The 21,829-nt window shown below is 37.6% G+C and overlaps 1 protein-coding gene across 1 annotated transcript in view; it reads left to right on the top strand.

Annotated features, from left to right (window-relative positions):
* The window catches only part of COL21A1 (collagen type XXI alpha 1 chain), a 252,989-nt gene that overhangs the window by 141,960 nt on the left and 89,200 nt on the right, over positions 1-21,829 (top strand). The window contains exon 10 of the mRNA XM_069070650.1: positions 73-135. Within this exon, the coding sequence (XP_068926751.1) occupies positions 73-135 (63 nt within the window). The remainder of the gene's footprint in view (positions 1-72; positions 136-21,829) is intronic.

Raw genomic sequence — 21,829 nt, 5'->3', positions numbered from 1 at the left:
TTGCATTATGTTTTTGTTATACTGATGGGCAGAGCTATTTTGTGATATATTTATTTACTTTTGTCTTTCAAGGGAGACCCTGGACAACCTGGGAATCATGGTTATCCAGGACAGCCTGGTCAAGATGGTAAGCCTGTGAGTACTAAAAGCTTAGTCATCTATAGTCCTGTCATTGTAAAATTAGCTTTATATCACTTTGTTAAATATCATGTTCCACCTCCTTTTTCTCCCTTTACCCGCCTTCCCCCATATCTTTCCATTTCTCCCCCCAAATATTGTTGATCTTTATTCCATATAGTATATACATTTATAATATATATTATATATTCCATATAATATATATTCCAACTGTGTGAGATATAGTCTAAATGGTGTCATGACTTTATTTCTATGACTTTCTCTTTTATTGAAATGGTAGTTTGTAAGATAAATACAAACTTCAAATCATTTCAGATGTCACAAGAATATTCTTTCTTATTGATTTGGCTTCTAAAGATACTTAAACTCTTTGGGATACATGATTAAAAGAAAACTTACTTTGAAGAATAAAATCTACAAATGAATCTTCTATGTATTTTACTGGTGGAAAGGTATTAGGACTTCTCAACATACTAAAGATATTAATTCAAGATAGTTTCAAAAGAAATTTTTTTAAATACTTCAGGAAAATTTATTATAAACATGTCCTTGTAGGGTGACATATCACATCTTATTTTTTTTTCCCCTGATGAATTTGTATTCTCCCATTCTTTCCAAACTGCTATTATATAGTACATTGGCTTGCTGAATGATGCCTCTGTGTGTGTTTCCAAGTGCTGTTTTCTAGAATAAATAAATGTGTGTGTGTGTGTGCATGTGTGTGTGTGGTGTGTTGGTGAGGGAAGAACTCTTGAACATTTTATCTTATTAATTTTAAGAGCTTATTATTGAAACGGCCAGATATAAACCACAAAATGAATGTAGGAAGCCACAAATCTCAAAGGAAGGTCCCACTGACAGTATATATCCTTTCTGATCTAGGGGCTAGCTAACTTTGTAAGGAAGGCAAATATTTCAAACTGAAGGTATTTCTTAGAGAAGAGCTGGTTGTTGGGGTTCTTGAAACATCATGCTCTAATCACAAGGAAAACATGAATTTTTTTTTTACTTGAAGTATTTTTTTAATGTGTTGACATGTTAAGTTATAGCCTTATTTCTTCCTGCTGAATTTGGAGCCTAACACTAAGTTTTTCCAAAATTTTTTATCAGTTTATTCACTTGGTACAGTTTGTTATATTTCATTTCCCTGAAATTTGTGTATGTATCCAAGCAACCAATCACACTTTCTTAGGGAAACCCTTTGCACATTTTATCTTGAGGAATTCTGATTAATATTGGGAGCTTAAGCTTAATATAGTCAGGCACCATCCACAAAAAGAAAGAAGGAACCCACAAACCACAAAATGTTACCCCCTTCCTTTCTTCAGTATAAGCACTAGTTATTTAAAAAAAAATGTAATCTTGGTAAGGATTTTTCTTTTTCTTGTATTTTGTTATAACCAGCAGTTCTTCTGCTATTGATGTCTCGAATTTCATTTGAAGATGCTAGTTAATGAAAGGCACCTGGTCTTTATGTGTTTATATGTGAAAGTTCACATGTAAAATAACAATGGATTAATAATGGGCTGGTCTGGGGGCGGCCAGGTGGCTCAGTGAGTAAGAGTTGGGATGACCTGGGATTGAATCTGGGCTCAGATACTTACCACCACACCCAGAAATAACTGGCCATGTAACCTTGAGCAAGTTACTTAACCCCAATTGCTTTAAAAAAAAAAAAAGAAAAAGAAATCAGGTTGGGGAGGCCAGGTAGCACAGTGAGTAAGAGCACCAGCCCCAGTGTCGGGATGACTTGGGGATCAATCCAGGCTCAGACACTTAGCACCCACCCGGAAACACCTGGCCGTGTAACCTTAAGTAACTTGAGCAAGTTACTTAACCCCAATTGCTTAAAAAAAAAAAATAATGGGCTGGTCTGGCAGAATCACAAAGTGTCAGAATTGGGAGAGATCTTGGAGATCATTTAGTCCAACTCTCTCATTTTGTAGACAAGGAACCAGAAACACTAAGATGTTCAGTCACTTGTCCAAGGTCACCCAGATAGTAGTTGACTGAGCTGGGATTTGAGTGTAGGTCTTTTGATTTAATATCCAGAATTCTTTCTAGATTAAATTTTCACTGGTTTGAAGATAGTTTTCTTCAAGAGTTAAAAACATAGTGTTGTTTTTTTAAAGCATTTTTTTTGTAGTTTGAAAACAGATGATTAAAAGATAATTTAGTTAACATAACCTTTTTGTCTTTTGGAGAGGTATCTTCATTCGCTAAACTCTTTTTAAAATTCTTTTCCTCCTCAGGATTTTGAGTTTAACCTAGAATTTTTAAAAATTGACAGTTGTTTTAAAGTCTAGGATTTTGCATTTGTCCTTTCTATTGAGAGAAATGATTATTAATAATCATTGATTTGGGGAGATTCAGATTTTCCCCTTTTCTCTATCCTCATTTCAAGTTCTCAGTTTCTGAAGGTTGAGCTAACCTTCTACTTATTCAGCCCTGTCCACCTTTCAAGGAATCTAAAGGTTGGGTGGAGATAGACTCTTTTGTCCAAATAGCCCAAGACTAGAGGTGGTCTGGGTGTAGAGATAGTCTCTCAGTCTAAGAGTAACATGATGTCATCCTCTTCTCTCTGTAAAGTCCACCTCTCATTAATTATTAACCAGAGTTGACTGTTATCCTTTTGAACATTGCTCTTTCAAAAGGGCATATAAACCCTGAGCCCACTGTCATGATAGTCTTTGGTCTGAGAAAGATGGCCAAATAACCATCCTTTTATCAAAATGCTGGCATTGTTAATAAAATGATTAAATTGCCCAGAAATGATGTCTTGTGAACCTTTTTAAACACCACACTGTCAAGTGCAAGTGGACATTTGGAAATGAACTTATATCTGCTAATGAACCTTGTAAAATATAGGAAGTACGGGTAAGATAAGTGGTGGCTCTGGATAGGACATTGGTCTGACGTAAAGAAGACTTCAGCTCACATTTAACTTCACATATACTAGCTCTATGACCTTATTCAAGTTTCTTAACTACTATCTGCCTCAGTTTCCTCATCTGTAAAATGGAGATAATAATGGCATCTACTTTACAGGATTGTTGTGAGGAACAAATGAGATAATACTTGTAAAGTGCTCAGCACAATGTCTGGCATATATAGTAAGTGCTTGATTAATGTAAGTTATTGTTATTATCCAAAATTAATAGACTGTGTCTGTTGATACCTCTGATACATCTATTAAAATCCTTATGCTCTGTATGTTAATGAGTGGCTTCTAACTTCTTTAGGAACATTTAGCTTGTGAATACAGTGTCAGTAGACCTTCAAAAAAGTGGGAGAGATGGTTTGTTTCTATTTACTCCTGTTCCCAAGGTGAATTAAGAAAGAAAAAACAAAACACAGGAGTTTTATCATGTGTTAAGTGCCCCTGAGTAATACATTTAAACAGTGAAGTTAATACTCATTTCACTTTGTTTCTATGATCTTGAATATTATTTAGTAGAAACTATTGTATTCCTTACATTAAAATGTTAATATCTACCTTCTGGTCCTCTTGCCTTCCTTCTAAGGCTACCTCCAATTTGTTCTGTATATATCTTATATATACATATTTCTTTGCATGGTGTCTCCCTCATTAGAATGAGAGCTTCTTGAAGGCAAGGACTCTTTTTGCTTCTTATTGTATCTCCAACACTTAGCATAGTGCCTCTAAGTACTTAATAAAGGCTTGTTGATTGACTGATAGCCTGACTATTGATTGACCATTTAAAGGCTTTTTTTTTTTTTAAAGCAATCGGGGTTAAGTAACTTGCTCAAGGTTACACGGCCAGTTATTTCTGGGTGTCGTGCTGAGTATCTGAGCCTGGGATTCGATCTCCAGGTTATCCCGACACTGGAGCCGGTGCTCTTACTCACTGTGCTACCTGGCCGCCCCAATTTAAAGGCTTTTAAAGTCAGGCCCCAACACACTCCCGACTAAAGACCTGACTAAATTGACTTTTTATTCCTCCTGATACACTTTCTCCATCTTTGTGTCTTTATTCTCTGTCTCTGCCTCTTTCTGTCTGTCTGTCTCTCGCCATCCCTCCTCTCTTTCCTAGAATGCCCTCATTCCTTTGTTACCTCTGTTCCTTAGAGATCTTATTTTCTTTCAAGATTCAATTTAAGTTTCCCATCATCATAAAACCTTTCTTATTTTTTTAGCTGCAATTGTGCTTTCCAAATTACTGTTACCTTTTTTCTATATATCAATGTATGTATATTTTCTCTTTCTTAATGAATTGGCAGCTCTTTGACAGCACAGACTTTCACTGTTTTCTTTGTATTGTCAAAGCCAGAGTGGCTTCATATAGTAGGTACTTAATAAGTGCTGGTTGGTTGATTTAAACCTACCTGTTTTCCTTTAAAAGGAACCATTAGAATGTACTTCATTAAGAGGTCTTTTTAAAATTTAGTAAATTCATATATATGTATATATATATATATAACCTATATGCATATGTATTTGAATTGTTCTCAACTTAGAATATAAATTAAAAAGAAGCCATAGAAATTTAGTTAGAGCTCTATTCAGTTTTAAATGGATCCAGTGAACATTTATTGAGCACCTACAGTATACTAGAGACCTTACAGAAAGATCATCTAGCCAAAGTCTTTATTTTATAAATGAGCTTTAGAATGAGACAAAGTGACTTGCTAGATATCACATAACTGTTTGCCAATATGGGAAAACTATACATATACACATACATATACACACGTGTGTGTGTGTGTGTGTGTGTGTGGGTGTGGGTGTGTGTGTGTGTGTATAGAGAGAGAGAAAGAGAGAGAGAGAATCCTGACTTAGTGCAGTAAGAAAATGTAGAGGTCATCTAATCCAACTTCCTCATTTTAAATATGGGGAAACTGAGGCTAAGAGGAGGAGTAGTGTGAGGCAGCAAAAAGAGATTTAGACCAGCATTCAGAAGAACTAGGTTGGAATCCTGGCTCTACTGCTTACAAATTATGTAATTTTTGTCAAAGTCATTTCACCACTTTGGGTCTAAGTATCCTCATCTATAAAATAAGGAGATTGGACTAGATGACCTCTAATGTCCTTTCCATCTCTTAATTAAATGACTTGCTAAAATTCATATAGGCACTAAGTTTTTTTTTTTAAGCAATCAGGGTTAAGTAACTTGCTCAAGGTTACACGGCCAGGTGTTTCTGGGTGTGTGCTAAGTGTTTGAGCCTGGGATTCGATCCCTAGGTCATCCCAACACTGGAGCCGGTGCTCTTACTCGCTGTGCTACCTGGCCGCCCCAGGCACTAAGTTTTATAGCTGGAATTTGAACTCATGTTCAACCTATGTCCAATACCACAGCACCATGGATCTTTGTTCTATCCTTCAAGGAAAATAAAATCTGGGTTATACATATATTTGTCTTATTCACTAAACAGGCACAGGGATGAAGACCATAGAAAATTGGTCTTATTTAATAATACCTAATACCTAAGGGGCATTGGGTATTTGTAAAAGCACCATCAAATGATTCCACTGAGCAGTAAGTTAAAAAGTACCTTTCCTAGACTCAGTTTGGAATGGAGTGAACTTAGAAGGTTTACTCTGGTCTCAGTTTCACCCTACTCCTGAGGATTCTTAGGGTATGGTGTAGGTTCTGAGCAATCATTCCTTTCCTTCTTAGAATTCTGATTCCCCTGGATAAAGCTATTGGGTAAATTTATTTAATTTGGGTTACAAGATTTCTCCATTTGTGTAGCTTACAACTCACAGGATGCTGTAGTAGAACAGAATTAAAATTAAATACCTCTCCACTAAAATACCTGATCGAATATAGACTCAGAATGGGGTCAAAAGATGATGAATGGTCCTATGAATGGTTCAGGGTCCTATAGACAATTAGTGGCAGGATCTGAGATTGCAACCTAGGTCCCCTGATTCCATATCCCCTACCTTTTTCATTGCCTCACAGTATCAAGAAAAACAAGAATCAGGCATGAGTCAAAGAAATTCCACGTACCTATTGGTCTTTAACTCATAACCCTGAGGAACCTGGTAACTCTTCAACTGACTTACCTTAAAGGTACTTTTCAGACTAGAATACACCCACTATAGATGCCCATGATGATAGCTCTTGCCTTATATGACTCTCCTTTTTTTTAATTTGTGATGGGTAGTATTTAATAATGATTATATTCTCTTGATAATTCCAACTGGAGCATCCCCAGAGTAAGTGGGAATCCATGGATTTTTAAGTGTTGGTGAGTTGTTCCTTTTACATGCAGAAGGTACTAGAATTAGTTGATAACAGAAACATGGGTATTACTACAACTGATTTAGGATTATGTATGCCCAAATTATGGGTCTTCTGTTGATCTATATCTTAAAAATAAAATTTCTGAGTGATGGGGTGGCTGTTCATAGTACTCTCTCTATTTTTGGTAGACCCATATGATCTGGAAATTTTATGTTTATTGGTATAGTTTTAGCTTAGAAATCACATTTTTAAAGGTTCATTTAAAATATCTTTCCCCTTGTAAGAAATGTGAGGTTGGGTGGCCAGGCAGGAAGAAACTAAAAGCCAAAACAGCTGAGTATCATTAGTGACAGTCAAGGGCCAACACATAGAGGGAGTGGAAGGTGTGGGTGGAGCCTTTAGCCTGACCATTAAAGCCATCTGGGCTGAGGAAACTTGGATACAAATATTTGAAGGGAATTCTGCTTTGTTTGGATTTGGTTCTGTGCAATCCCTCTTTGCAAGCCATTTGAACCCTTTTCATATTAAAGTATGATCAAGCCAAGTTTGGTCTTTTAATAGAAAGTTATTCCATTTAGGAGAAATACTAATGTCCATAAGGAAAATGCCTATAGCCAAAGTTAAAGGGCTGTTTCCTTCCCTTTGTTTTTCTTACTCAAATATCTCTATTGCCTTAGTGATTAAATATATTAAGAGCTATGCCATTTTAGCACAAGGCCATGACCAAGAACCAAGCAAAAATATCATTTTGGATTTAATTTTGGATTTCTTTTCTTTCTTTTTTAAGCTATCAGTTAATAATTCCTGAATTCAGAGCTGGAAAGGAACTTAGAATTCATTGAGTCCAACCAATCCCCTCATTTTACAAATAAGGAGATATAGGGTCAGAAAGACTAACTGAAAGTAAAATTTAAAAAACATGCTTGATTGGGAGTTTAAAATAATCAAGGATTTATACTATGTAGTATAGTTGTGAAAAGAAAAACAATAGATTATTTCATAGATTGGTCATAATGTTATTGTAGCTTATCTTATCCCACAAATCTGTGCCCTTCCATGTTCTGTCAGAAAAGCTTTTTTATTCTTTCTTTTAAGTTAACAATTCAACATGCATTTGTTAAGTGCTTATTATGTGTGGGGATACTATGCAAAGCACTGGGAATTGTATGCTGTATTATTTCTCTCATTTTTATTCTTATGACTTTGTACTGATCTTTTCTTTAACAAGCATATGGTTTCACTATACTATATACAGAAAACTAATTCATGGGAATGATTCCCATATCAATAATGAGTCTTTTCTTACTGATAAAAATAATCTTTTCACTTATTTTGTTATTAGTTAGCATTTCTCTTATCTAACACTTACCAATTTTTTTTTACTGATTGTTTTCTTTAGGAAAATAATGATGTAGAAGAGATAGACTTCTGTGTAGTTTATAAGTCTTTGGTCTCTCTCCTTCCTTATTCTTGACCCATATTCTCCAATTCTTTACAATCATCACTCATTCCCATCTGACAAAAAAGTATATGTTGATTTACTTTGAAAGATAGTATTGGGTTATTTTTTGAATTTCTCGACCCCTTTTTCTTTTACAACTAATATTTGTACATAAATTGTAGCAATGTTCATTGTGATCTTTCTGCAAACGTTGATTGTATGTACTATAATAAGAAATGACCAAACATATCATGAAATCATATTCCTTTTTGCCTTTGATCATACAATAAAACCAATTCTGTGATTTTTTTTTGCTATTCCCAGTAGATCATATGAACTATTTTTCCATGTAACTTTAACATCCCTATTTTTACCCCTAGATTTGTTTTTAATAAGAATGTCAAGATTAATGTGATTCACTTCATGGCAACTTTGACATGATTCAGTTCCTTAAGCTGCTTTTCTGCTTATAGATTTAGTTTAGATAACTTACATTTTGGGTATCAACAACCAGGTTAAGGTTTGTAAGTAGTCAACAATTATGTGATTTTTTTAGTATAAGCTGATCCTGTTTTGACCACTTTGCTGCCATCCTTGCATAAGTGGGTCATAAAAGATAGGACTGTTTTTTAAATTGTAATTTGTTTCATTATGTCATGTCTAAATAATTACTGAGTATCCAAATAGATTCATTCCATTGCTACTATTATACTAGTAGTATTCTAAGAAACGTGTAATTTATCAATGTGAACCCACATTGAAATTTATGTTATAGTCAGATCTAATTTGTTCCTTAGTAAGTTTTGCTATTACCAAAGGTTGTTGTGACTATTGGGATTGCTCTTCAATGCAGATATCATTAAACAATAAAGGAAATTCAATATTATTTCTTCCATTTTAAAAGTTCAGGTGATTGTTTTTTCTCAAGAACACATTAAATAAGTAAAGTTAAATGTTTAAGAATTATGCTTTGATATTTTGATTTATTTGTTTTTCTCAGTATAGAATATTTAAGATAATGAGAATTTCCCCCACATTTTAAGTAATCAAGGATTTTGAAAAGAAGATTTGTATGCTATATCAATAGTGTGATTAGAATGGCTTTCACAAGTGATTGTAATTCTTGCAAGTTTGAAGATTTGTTTTTCTTTCAGTGCTATACATATTCTCTGGAGGACTGTAACATAATGAATCATGAAGGAAAATTAAATTGATTCTGTATTTTTTTCAACCCTACAATTTGGCAGTGAGAAGTTTTTTCCTGAAAGTGAGTCATTGACAAAGGGATTTTCTGTGAACATGGAAAAGACTTTACAGAAATTTCTCAGAAATTGGGATAGGGAGTGGAGATTTTGAACCACTAATATTGACAAAAGTGGAAAAATTCATGTTTGACAGCTCTAATGAATCAAAGTTCATACAAAAGTTAAAATCATACAATGCCACACTTCAGTACACTAATGTAATTGAAATATAGTGTAGCTGAAAGGAGTCAATGCCTTTTGTTGGACTAAAATATCAGAACAGTAAAATTTAGATATATGATGGCACTTTGTTATTTTCTTAGTTTTAGTGCATTGCTTAGTGTCTTATCACCTTTTTCCTTTTAAGTTTTTGTATAGAACTGGTAATAGCTATTTTTCCCCCTTAATATTAAACTCCAATTTTATTTTTTCTTAATTATATCCAATTTTTCTTGGTTGTTTGCCCTGGGCCCCTGGTTAAACTAATTTAAAAAGATTAATTAGTATTAATAACATAATAATAATTAATAATCTATAACAGGTTATAGAATGAATGATTGTTGTTTTTATTCTACACAATTTTTAGGAATCTACCCAACCATAAGCTTTTGCTGTTTTCCTAGCTGTGAGTTAATAGTAGCTAGGTGCTATGATGAAAAGCATTCCCAACTTGGTGTCAGGAAAATTTCAGTTCAAATCTTACTTCAGGCACGAGCTTTACTACGTGTCCCTGGGCAAGCCACCTAACCTCTCTAGGTCTTATGTCCAAATCTGAAAATGAGAGTGATAAGACTGCTGACCTCACAGGGTTGTAAAGATCAAATGATGTAATATATGTAAAGCACTTTGTAGACTTGAAAGTGACATATAAATGTTAGTCAGTCAATCAATGTTTATTAAGTACCAGATGCTATGTTAAGTTCTGGAAATATGTAAAAAAAGGACAATAGACGATACTATCACAGTCTAATGGAAGAAACAACAAGCAAACAGCTATGTACAGAGAAGCCATATCCTGGACAAATTGGAAATAATCAACTCAGGAAATACTAGACACCGATATTAGAATGGAGGAGGATCAGGAAAGGCTTTTGTAAAAAGTGGGATTTCAACTGGGACTTGAAGGAAACCAAGGAAGTCAAGAGAAGGAGAAGAGGAAGGAGAGCACTCCATATATGGAGGGATAACTAGTGAATATGCCCAGTCAGAAAAGGAAGTGTTTTTTTTTTTTTAGAAATAGCAAGGAAGCCAACTTCATTGCATCCCAGAATTTTGGGTGGGGAGTGGGGAGGTGGTATATAAGGTGTAACAAGACTGAAAACTTTGGGGGTGACAAGTTGTGAAGGGCTTTGAATGCCAAACTGAAGATTTTATATTTGGTCCTGGAGGTGATAGGGAGCAACTGGAGTTTATTGAGTAGGAGTGTGGCATGAGTCAGATTTATACTTTAGGAAGATCACATTGTCAGCTCAGTGAAGAATGGACTGGAGTGGGGAGAGACTTATGATAGACTACCCACCAGCCAGATATTGCAATAGTCTAAGTGTGAGATGATAAGGGCCTACAACCAGGGAGGCAATGTCAGAGGAGGGCAGGAGGCATTTACAAGAGAGGTTATAAAAGTAGAAATAATACACCTTGGCAACAGATTGGATTGGGGTGGGGGAAAGGAGAGAAACTGAAAATTCAAAGAAGACACCTGGATTGCAATCCCAGGTTACTGGGAAGATGGTGGTGTCCCCACTAGTAATAGGTAGGGTAAGAAGAGGATAGAGTTTCGGGGGGAAAATAACGAACTCAGTTTTAGACATGTTGAACTTAAAATGTTTTGGGCACATCCAATTTGAGAGGTTCAATAGACATATGGCGATACCAAAAACTGGAGGTCGACATTTATTATTGTCTATTATACCTGCATTGTATACAGCCATTCCAGTGGTTTCTCTCTTTCTCATCATTTAGCACTAGTCTATTTTGTATGTTGGATGACTATTAAGTGAAGATGACTAGGTGTGGCATTTTCAAAGGGCTGGCTAAATGATAGTTTGTAGAGTAACACTCTTCATATTCATTCATTCATACACCCAGGCTCCAAATTCCCCTTGGTGTCAAAGCCTTGTATCTGTGATCTCTCTGATACATTTTTTAAGGAAGACATTAAATGTTCCTCATGAAGAAAATAAAGGAAAATGGGATTAGTCACCTGCTGTAGTTCATGGAATGAGTCATGAGTGAGGTAGGACGTAGTCTAGCTCTGATTTACTTTTCTTTAACCATGCATTATATAATAAATAGGTCAGATTAGCTTCAATTCAGCAGGCATTGAACACTTAGCATGTATTGAGTATTGTGGTAAGCACTGAGTAAGATAAAAGTTTAAATTAGACATGGTTCCTGCCCTCATGGAGATGTAGATTAAGAACTTTACCTCTATAAAAGAAAGTTTCCATATATCACTGGATATTCCTTAAAAGATTTATGTAAGAGGAGGCTAGGTGGTGCAGTGAATACAGCACCGGCCCTGGAGTCAGGAGGACCTGAGTTCGAATCCAGCCTTAGACACTTGACACACTTACTAGCCATGTGACCTTAGACAAGTCATTTAACCCAAAATTGCCCTGCCTTCCCCCCTCCAGAGAGAGAGAGAGAGAGAGAGAGAGAGAGAGAGAGAGAGAGAGAGATTGAGAGAGAGAGATTTAAACATAAGAAATAAAGCCTTTGGCTTAGAATTTTTTTTTTTCAAAAAAAATGTAGTTCTGGAAATCTGACCCTTGTCAATGACTGAATACCTTGGAATAATTGTACTTTAGAGGTAGAGGGTGCCTTAGAGATCACTTCTCTCTCCAGGATGGGTTAAATTGTTGGTTCACGCTTACACAGCTGGCTAATGTAGAGAAAGTACTAAGACACATCTTAGTAGGAAGGGTACCAGGACGTATCTTCTAAATTCTCTATTTCACTATACTATGCTGCTTCTCTTTTGTTTCATAACCAAGTTATGGTGTATTCTAGAACTGAAATGGACTTGAGAGGTCATCTAATCTAATGACCCTCCTAGTGAAGGAATCTCTTTTTCAGTATCCCAACAGGTGGTCATTCATGCTCTCCTTGAGCATTTACATCTGCAAGGGATTTCTTCATAATAGCTTCCACTGAAGAGCTTTATTCACATTTATTTTCTCTTACAGCTTATTATCGCAGATGGTTCTTGAAGTTCTCTTTGTTCTTTGTTCTCAAATAAGACCTAAATGACATCACTGTTAGAGTTAAGTTACAGTGTTTCTGACTGTGGCTGATCAGATTGATACGAGCTCAGAATGCTTTACCACACAAATAGTCCATGTAAACATTTGGGGTGGTTTCTCTAAATTTGCACATCTTGCATTTCTTTTAAGCTACTTCAGTTATGCTTTGCTCATAGGGCAAAGCACCTTCTCTGATGTGGGCATGCCATGCTGAGTGGTTCTGTGCCAGTGTCTCCCATGTCACACAGTCAATTCCAAAATTCTTAAGAGAAACCTTGAAAGTATCTTTGTATCACTTTTTTTCTGACCATCTTGAAAGTGCTTGTGTGAGTTCTCTATAAAATATTCTTTTAGGTAAGGATGAATTTGGCATCTGAACAACATGGCCAGCCCATTGGGGTTGCACTCGATGCAGCAGAGTTTGAATGCTTTGGCAATTTAGTTTAAGAAAGGACTTCAGTGTCTGATATCTTATCCTGTCAGGTGATGTTCAGAGTCTTCCTATGACAATTCAAATGGAAGTGATTCAGTTTCTTGGCATGGTGCTGGTATACTATCCAGGTTTCATAGGCATACAACAATAAGGTCAGCACAATGTCTCTGTAGACCTTCAGTCTGGTAGTCAGTGTAATACCTCTTCTCTCCCACACTTTGGAGCCTCTCAAACACTGAGCTAGCTCTGGCAATACATGTCTCAACCTCGTTATCAATGTGTACATCCCTGGAAAGTAATACTCCTAAGGTGAGTAAACTTATCCACAGCATTTAAAACTCCATTTGCTGTAACCAATGGTTCCATGTATGGATGGTGCTGTGCTTGCTGACTGATGGAGTAGCTGGGTTGTCTTGGTGTTGTTAGGCCAAAATTAGTACAAGCAGCAGAGGATCAAACCATATTTTGGATATCTCAGCTTCAGAGACTTCATTGAGTACACAGTCATCTGCAAACAAAAAATTATGCATCAACACTCCCTTTGCTTTGGTCTTGTCTTGTAGCCCTCTCAAATTGAAGAATTTATCTTCAGTGCAGTAGCTGATCTTGATACCTTTTTTTGTACTTGTTGAAAGTATTTGACCACATGGCTGAAAACATCATGCTAAAAAGCATGGTAGCAAACACAAAGCCTTGTTTTTCTCCATTGGTGTCTGGGAAAGCACGAGAGCATTGTCCATTATCTAAAATACAGGCAAGCACAATGTCATGAAATTAATGTGCAATACTGATGAACTTCAGTGGGCAACCAAATTTTGACATGATTTTCCATAAACTCTCATGACTAACAGTACCAGAGGCCTTGGTCAGATCTATAAATGCTGTGTACAGACCTCTGCCCTGCTCTTGGCATCTCTCCTGGAGTTGTTAGGCAGCAAATACCATATCAACTGTTCCTTGGCCCTTTCTGAGGCCATGCTGGCTCTCAGGTAGATAAGCATCTTTCAGGTGAAGGATCAGTCCATTAAGAAGGACTCTTGCAAAAATCTTGCCAGCAATAACTAAGGAAGAGACCCTCCCCCCACCCTGTGATTGTCACAGGACAATCTATTTTCTTTACCTTTATAGAGATGGACAATGGAGGCATCCTTGAACTTCTGGGGAATGACATCCTTTTGCCATATAACCTGGAAAATTTCAGTCAGTTTTTATATAAACAATGGACTCTCCCCCACCTTGTAAATCTCTGCTGGAATAGAATTAGCACCAGGTGCTTTGCCATAGAAGACCAGCCTAATGGCATTCAAAACCTCTTCAGTTGGTACTTCAGCTAGGGAGGTATTGACTTCAACTTGAGGTAAATGGTCAGTGGCTTCAACATTGATTAATGATGGTCTGTTGAGAACACCATGGAAGTGTTCAGCCCATCTCTCTAGGATCATGTCCTTATCACTAATTAGTGTGGTTCCATCAGCACTGAGTAGTTGAGATGTACCACAGGTCTTTGGCCCATACATAGCCTTCAGGGCATCATAAAAGTGCTTTGGATTGTTAGGATCAGCATGAGACTGAATTTTATCTGCCTTTTACTGAACCAAGAATTCTGCATCTCTCTAAACTTTGCTTATATTTTACTTTTTGTGAAACTAAATACTGCCTTCTTAGAGATGGATGAAATATCCTGCTGGTAAATCCTGTGGAGTTCTCATTTTTCATATAACAGCTTCTGAATTTCCCCCTCATTTTCATCAAACCAGTGTTGAGGTTTGTGAATGTTCTGACTCAGTTGAGCAAATGCAGTGCATACACCAAGTCTCTGAAAGCTGCCCACTCCTTTTCTGCTCCACTGTTGCTAACCATGTGTTGACTCAACTTTTCCTCCAACTTAGCTACAAACTGTTACTGCTCAGTGAAGTGCTCTAGTCATTTTGCTTTGGGGCTGCCGCATTTTTTTTTTTTTTTGCCTTTTGGAGGGCAGTTGGGGTTAAATAACTTGCCCAAGGTTACAAGGCTAGTTTTGGGGCTGCCACTTTTGTTGAATGTGAGTATGTATCTTGGAGAGGATAAGTCTATGATCAATACAGCACTCTGTGCCACGCACTGCCTTCATCACTCTCGCATTCTATCTGTTTGCCTTACAATCACATTGTCTATTAAATGCTAATATTTGCTGCAAGGGTGCATTTGTGAAATTTTATTACGTTTAGGTAAATGGAAAACAGTGTTAGTGATGAGAAGGTCATGAGATGTACAAGTCTTCAGTAGTAGGTGACCATAGCTCTTGCTGTTACCAACTCCCATTCCTCCCAAGGACCCTCTGCTATGTCTGGTCGCCTGAGTTTACTCTAGCATTAAAGTCACCCAGAATTATAAGCTTGTCCTCTTTTGGTCCATTGATGATAAGGGTCTCTCAGGCCTTCATAAATTTTTCTTTGACCTCATCAGGGTTTGTCATGGTGGAAGCATAGGCACTGCTAATGGTAGCATGGTATTTTCCTCCAAGTGGTGATCACATTGTCATGAGCCTGTTGTTCACTCCTTTTGCAACAAGTTTGTTGACTGGATTAGTTTTGATGGCAAAATCTACTCCAGGTTCATGGCTCCTCCCCTTTGCTGTGTCCACTCCACAAAACAAGCAAACTCACATGTATCTAGCTCCAGTTTCAGTTAACTGGTCTTAATTTGTCAGCCTTGTTTTACTCAGGGCTGCTGTTTGAATGAGTTCTGAGTTCTCTCATAAAAGAGCTATTCATCTTTCAGGTCTACTATATTTTGTGTAGTCTATAAGTGTGCACATATTCCATGTATCAGTGGTGAGTGGAATCATCTTTGCAGAAGTTTTTAAACACTTTTTGTGTTTTGATCACAGAGTGGGATCCCCTCCTGCCATGGTAATCTGGTCAGGGTTGGGTAAGCAGACAATTTTAGGGCACCTTTTCTAGCCCCTTCCTCACAGTAGAGTCTTTAAAAGGCTGCTCAGATACCCAGGGGCTGCTGAATCCTACTGCTGCTTCTAGGGAGAAAAGGACTCTATGCCCGGGGCTGCCTTTATGTTATGACTCCAGCTCAAGTGCTGCTGCTTCATCATTTGCCTGTCACTACAGAGGATTTTGATATAGGTAAAAATGGTAAAATGATATGGGTGATGTCTTTTGATTTTTGTGTAAATTGGATGTAAGTGAGGCAGAGTTGCATGAATTCATCAGCCTCACTCTCTCTTCCAGAATTGTCACAGTCCAATGACAGGACAGAGTCAAGATGACTGGTGATAGCTCAGATTGCAGTGGATGACCTTGGCATCTTCAGCGTTTAACCAGGCTCTAAGTACTCCACAGCACATACTTTAGCTGCCTTCATGGCCATTGGAACAAATTGTTCTCATCCATTCATTCCACCAGGAAAAATCTTCACATGCTTGGTGTAGACACCCTCTAACTTATTGACAGGTTTGAGACCCCTCAGTTACCCTCAAGCTGGGTTATCCTTTCTACTGAAACTATTTGCCAGGGTATAGCCACTCTACATTCTACAGCTTCTCGGAGCCACAGGTGAGAGTTAGGTGGATCAGGTAGACACCAACCTTGGAAAGCAGCCATGGAAAGGGATGGGCAGCCCTCACGCCAGAGATACTAGTGTTCTCTGAACATAACCTATACCCCTATTGCCGATAGCAAACAAAAAAATTAACTGTCAAAATAGATTTTACTGAATCAGTTTGCTGTTACCAACTCCAGTACCTAAAATTGGTACTGAATAAATTGGAATGTTATAGAGTCATAATTTTCAATTATAGAAAGTTTTGTAAATTATTTCAGGCACACATCCCCAAAACTATTTTATTTGGGATCCTTTAAGTTCTTTTCATCCTCTGATCTCAATACATACTAATGGAAACAGAATAACTTAGAAGGTATTAGAGTATTATAATAAATAAAACTTTTATAACTTTATGACAAATCCATCAAAGCCATTTTTTAATGTTCATTTTGTCCAAGAACTTAGGCAGCTCAGACTTATAGCTCAGCAACCCAGAGGATCTTTCAAAGACAAGAGTAAATACAACATAAACCTCCAGACATCCAGGGCTAGATACTGACTATAGTTGCTGCATTCAGTGCCCCCATAGCTTAAATATATTTCTTTCCTTGATGTATGTAGCAATTGTTTTCTGTTCTTGCCAGAAACTTTGAGGATCTTTCCCTCCCAAATTAATATTTTTGTGATGATAAGTTAAACCATCTTTTGTCTTAATTCTTACCTAGACCTTAGTCATTGAAAGGGTATTGCCTCAGACAAACTGAAACCTTGGAAAGGCCTTAATTTAGAAAGGCCAAGGTCATCCACTGTATCCTGGACCATTACTTGTCATCTTGGCTTATGTCTTGCCCCTGGCCTTCCATGGTTCTGGAAGAGAGAGTGAGGCTGATGACATTGGGCAACTCTGCCTCACTTAAAACAAATTGACGCAGAAGTCAGGACATCACCCTCATGATGTCCTTAGTCCTCTTACAGAAGGAAGAATGAAAAACAACAAAAAAAATTTTGAAGGATACAAATGGGATACTCTTTCTGACAAACTTTACAGAAGAGTCAAAGTATAACCTTTTAGCTCAGTAAGACTTAATTTACAAGTAGGGTGCTAGCCAGTAGCCCACAACCATAGTAACTGATCTTATGAAGTATTTAATTGGGCTTTCCAACATAATTTCTACTTTTCTATATATGCCACGTCATTGGGGAAAATATGATTTCAACTTAGAACAATGTAGGGGCAGCTAGGTGGCACAGCGAATAGAATTGGAATTAAGAGGACCTGAGTTCAAATTTGGCCTCAGGCACTTAACACTTATTAGCTGTGTGACCTTGGGCGTATCACTTAGCCCCAATTGCCCTGCCTTCCCCCCTCCAAAAAAATAAAAGACAAAAAAGAACAATGTAGACCATTTTTCCTCATTTGAGAGCTGGTTTCTCTTTGATATTGATTCTCTTCCCCCCCCCCCCCCCTTTATAGTATGAGTGTCTTGGAGCAGCTAGGTGGCACAGTCATAGAGCATCGGCCCTGGAGTCAGGAGGACCTGAGTTCAAATCCAGCCTCAGACACTTGACACAATTACTAGCTGTGTGACTTTGGGCAAGTCACTTAACTCCAATTGCCCTCCAAAAAAAAGGGGGTCATTTTGGGGCAGCTAGGTGGTGCAGTGAATGGAGCAATGGCCCTGGAGTCAGGAGGACCTGAGTTCAAATCCAACCTCAGAGACTTAACACACACACACAATAACTAGCCCTGTGACCTTGGGCAAGTCACTTAACACCAATTGCCCTCCAAAAAGCAAAAGAAAAAAGATTAAAAAAAATTGTATGAGTGTCTTAGGAGCAGGGACTATCTTGATTTTTGTCTCTGTAATCCCCAGCCCTTAGGACAGTTCTTGGTACATAATAAATGCTTAATGAATGTATTTTGTATTTTATATTCTACATTTAGCAAACTATATAGAGTGATAGTGTTACAGAGAAATTTAGCTTGTTGAGTGTGTAGTAAGAAAGGCTAGAGGCAGAATTCTGCCTCATGTGCTTCCTAGTTGTGTGGCTCTGGGCATTTGCCCACCTAGCCTCTCTTAGGTTCAGTTTCTTCAAGTGTGAAATGAAGGGGTTGTACTTGAAGGCCTTTAGACTCCTTTCCAGCTCTAAATTTATGATCATATGATTTAATGCACCCTCCAAGTTTTATAGATGAGGAGACTGAGTACTAAGGGGTTGAGTGACTTGATTAATGTCAGAAAGTCTATTAGTGGAATAACTGGGCCTAGCAAGCTTTTCTCTTGAATATTACTTCAGTACATTTGAATACATTTAGGGAAGTTAGATGTTGCACTGGATAGAATCCTGAGCCTAGAATTAGAAAGACTCATCTTTCTGAGTTCAAATTTGGCCTCAGCACTTTTTTACTAGCTGTGTGACCCTGGATAAGTCACTTAACTCAGTTTGCTTCAGTTGCTTCATCTGTAAAATGAGTTGGAGGAGGAAAAGGCAAATCATTACAGTATCTTTGCCAAGAAAACCCCAAATGGGTTCACAAAAAGTTGGACAAGACTAAAAAAAAAAAAGATTTGGTACCCAATTGCACTGCCAGTGGTGTGAAGTTTTTCATAATTTAGCTCTGGATTGGTTTAAAAAAATATTGTTGACTGTAATACTGCAGATAAAAAAAGATGGGTTATTTTGTAAGGATTTTTTAAAAAATTGCAACTGTTATTCAGTTGTTTTAATCTTATTCACATCCTGAGAACATGGGCAAGGGAAGCTATCTAGGCTTTGCTGTCAGGACCCTTTGGTCCTGGGATATGTAAATCTCAGGTGAGTTCTAGACAACTGTAGTAAGACTAGAGAATACTGAATGGTGTTATTAATTTTGAGATGATGTGGACATGTTAACTTGAAAGCTTTACTGAGAACTTTGAGATTATTTGAATTTTTTTGCCTTTTTTTTGGAGGGCAATTGGGGTTATGTGACTTGCCCAAGGTCACATGGCTAGTTTTTGTGTTAAGTGTCTGAGGCCAAATTTCAACTCAGGTCCTCTTGACTCCAGGGCCAGTGGTCTATTCACTGCACCACCTAGCCGTCCCTTGAATATTTTAATGAACTAAATCCAAGGTGGCATATAAGAGAATTAGTCTGCCCCATTTCAAAACCCTGTAAAAATGGGATCTTCACCTACAGTCTCTCCCTCCCCTTCACTCTTGTATCTCCATCTGAGTCTATGCCACTGAGTGCTCCCAGCGCTAATTTGTGATTACATGAGTTACTCTGTGACTTTTCCACTCATCATTCACTTCCTCACTGCTGCTTGCCTTCCTCCATCAACACATTACTGTCCCTATGTCCTCTGCCCCTCTCTTCTACTTTTTCTCTCTTTTGTCTCTGTACTTTATGTTATTTGCCCCTACACCCTCAGTGTCTTATTAAAGTGTCATTGAAGCCTCACTTCCCACTTCCTTCGTGGTCTTTCCCAGCAAGTACCCAAAGAACTGGGCATGCCTGCTGCCATTTCATAATTCCATAAATTAACAAATACATAATCTGATGTAAATATTGAGGTTATGGCTTAGGAAAGTCAATTAGAGGAAGTGAGGATGTTTGGCAGAGAGAATTGAACACTTCATAAGAAGATCATTTTTTTCTTCAAGAATTTGATAACTTAGGGGCGGCAAGGTGGCACAGTGAATAGAGCACCGGCCCTCAAGTCAGGAGGACCTGAGTTCAAATCCGACCTCAGATACTTAGCACAAAAACTAGCTGTGTGACCTTGGGGAAGTCACTTAACTCCAATTGCCTTCCAAAAAGCAAAAAAAAAAAAAAAAAGAATTTGATAACTAGACTAACAGAGCAAAAATAAGGCTTGTTCTCATTGGCTCCAGAGGGCAGAACAAGAAGTGACTGCTGAAAGTTGCAAAAAGGGAAACTCAATATTTAGAAGAGCTTCCTAAAAATTAGAAATAGCAAAAAATGTAATGAACTTTCTCACACGTGGTGGGTTTGCCCTGAAAAGAAGTCTTTTGGAAAGTGTTAATAATCACTTATTAGATATGTTTATAGAAGAGGTTTTTAATAAGACAACTTGAATTAAATAGCCTCTGAAGTACCTTCCAGCATTAAAATGCAGCAGTCCTTTAAGGTAATCATATATGGAAATAAGAGCATCAACAAGTTGTTGTTCAGTTATTTCAGTCACATCTGACTCTTTGTGACTCCATTTGGGGTTTTCTTCTTTTTTTTGCAGGGGGGAAGGCAAGGCAATTGGGGTTAAGTGACTTGCCCAAGGTCACATGGCTAGTAAGTGTTAAGTGTCTGAGGCCAGATTTGAACTCAGGTCCTCCTGACTCCAGGACCAGTGCTCTATTCACTAAGCCACCTAGCTGCCCCTTGGTGTTTACTTGGCAAAGATACTGAAATGACTTACTATTTCCTTCTCTAGCTCATTTTATAGATGAAGAAACTGAGGCAAATAGAGTTAATTGACTTGCCCAGGGTTACCCAATTAGTGTCTGAGGCCAGATTTGAACTCAGGAAGAAGAGTTTTCCTGACTCCTGACTCCAGTCCTGGCACTTTATCTACAGTGCTACCTAGTTGCCCTTGTCAACAAGTAGAAGGTTTTAAAATTCACTATTAGAAGAGGTTTTTTTATGCAATTATCAAGTGGGAATCATTTTGAGGCTTTGCAAAATAATATAATTAGAACTACTCTCTTAAAGATAATTCCTATGAATTTATTATAATAATAATACAGTTTTGTAATGTGCCTTACAAATATCTCATTCTATCCTCATATCAACCCTGGAAAGTAGGTTTTATTATTCTCCTCATTTTATAGATGAGGAAACTGAGACAAGCAGGGGTTAAGTGACTTACCCAGGGTGGCACATTTAATAAGTATCTGAGGCAGGATTTGAACTCAGATCTTCCTGACTCCAGAAGCAGTTAGGTGGTGCAGTTTACCCACTGCACCACCTAGCTGCCTCTGTATAAAAGATGGATTATGTGGAGGAGAATCTGCAGGCAAAGAGGTTTGGCAGTCTGACTCTCACAGAGTGTCTGTGAGATTTTTAGAAATTAGCCTAGGTTTTGGGCTCTAGGAAGCAGAGATGGAGCTGAGAAATCATTGAAAAAGGCATGACTTGTGGCTTTGGAATCAGAGGGCCTTATGATCCTGTGCTGATGCTATTATTCTGTAAATTTCTGTGGATATGGATGAGACAATGTTAGTTATGAGCTGCATTTTGGTGCTGTAGGTTTTGGAATAGTCAATGTGAGGGTAAAAACTGAAATACCTAGGTAGGGAGTAAGGAGGGGAGGGGAGAGAAGAGGCACCTGAGACACCCTTGCATAATAATCATGCTTTCTGGGTAGTGAAAAGGGTCAATAAAGAAGCCTTGAGAGAATGCTGAGAGGTATAATAAAAGAACCAGATAATTGGGATGTCCCTGAAACTACAGCTAGAAAACATGTCTAAAGAGAATGAGGTCAGCTCTATTAGAGCTAGTTAAAATTTACTGTAAGTAGGATCAGTGATTTACATCTACAAGGGACTTCAGGGGCCAGTTAATCTAGTCCCCTCAT

The sequence above is a fragment of the Petaurus breviceps genome, unplaced genomic scaffold, assembly GCF_028583685.1.
Source record: "Petaurus breviceps papuanus isolate PSGF00001 unplaced genomic scaffold, PetGlider_PUasm1.0 90822, whole genome shotgun sequence".
Lineage (NCBI taxonomy): Eukaryota > Metazoa > Chordata > Mammalia > Diprotodontia > Petauridae > Petaurus > Petaurus breviceps.
This window is presented reverse-complemented; position numbering and strand designations above follow the sequence as displayed.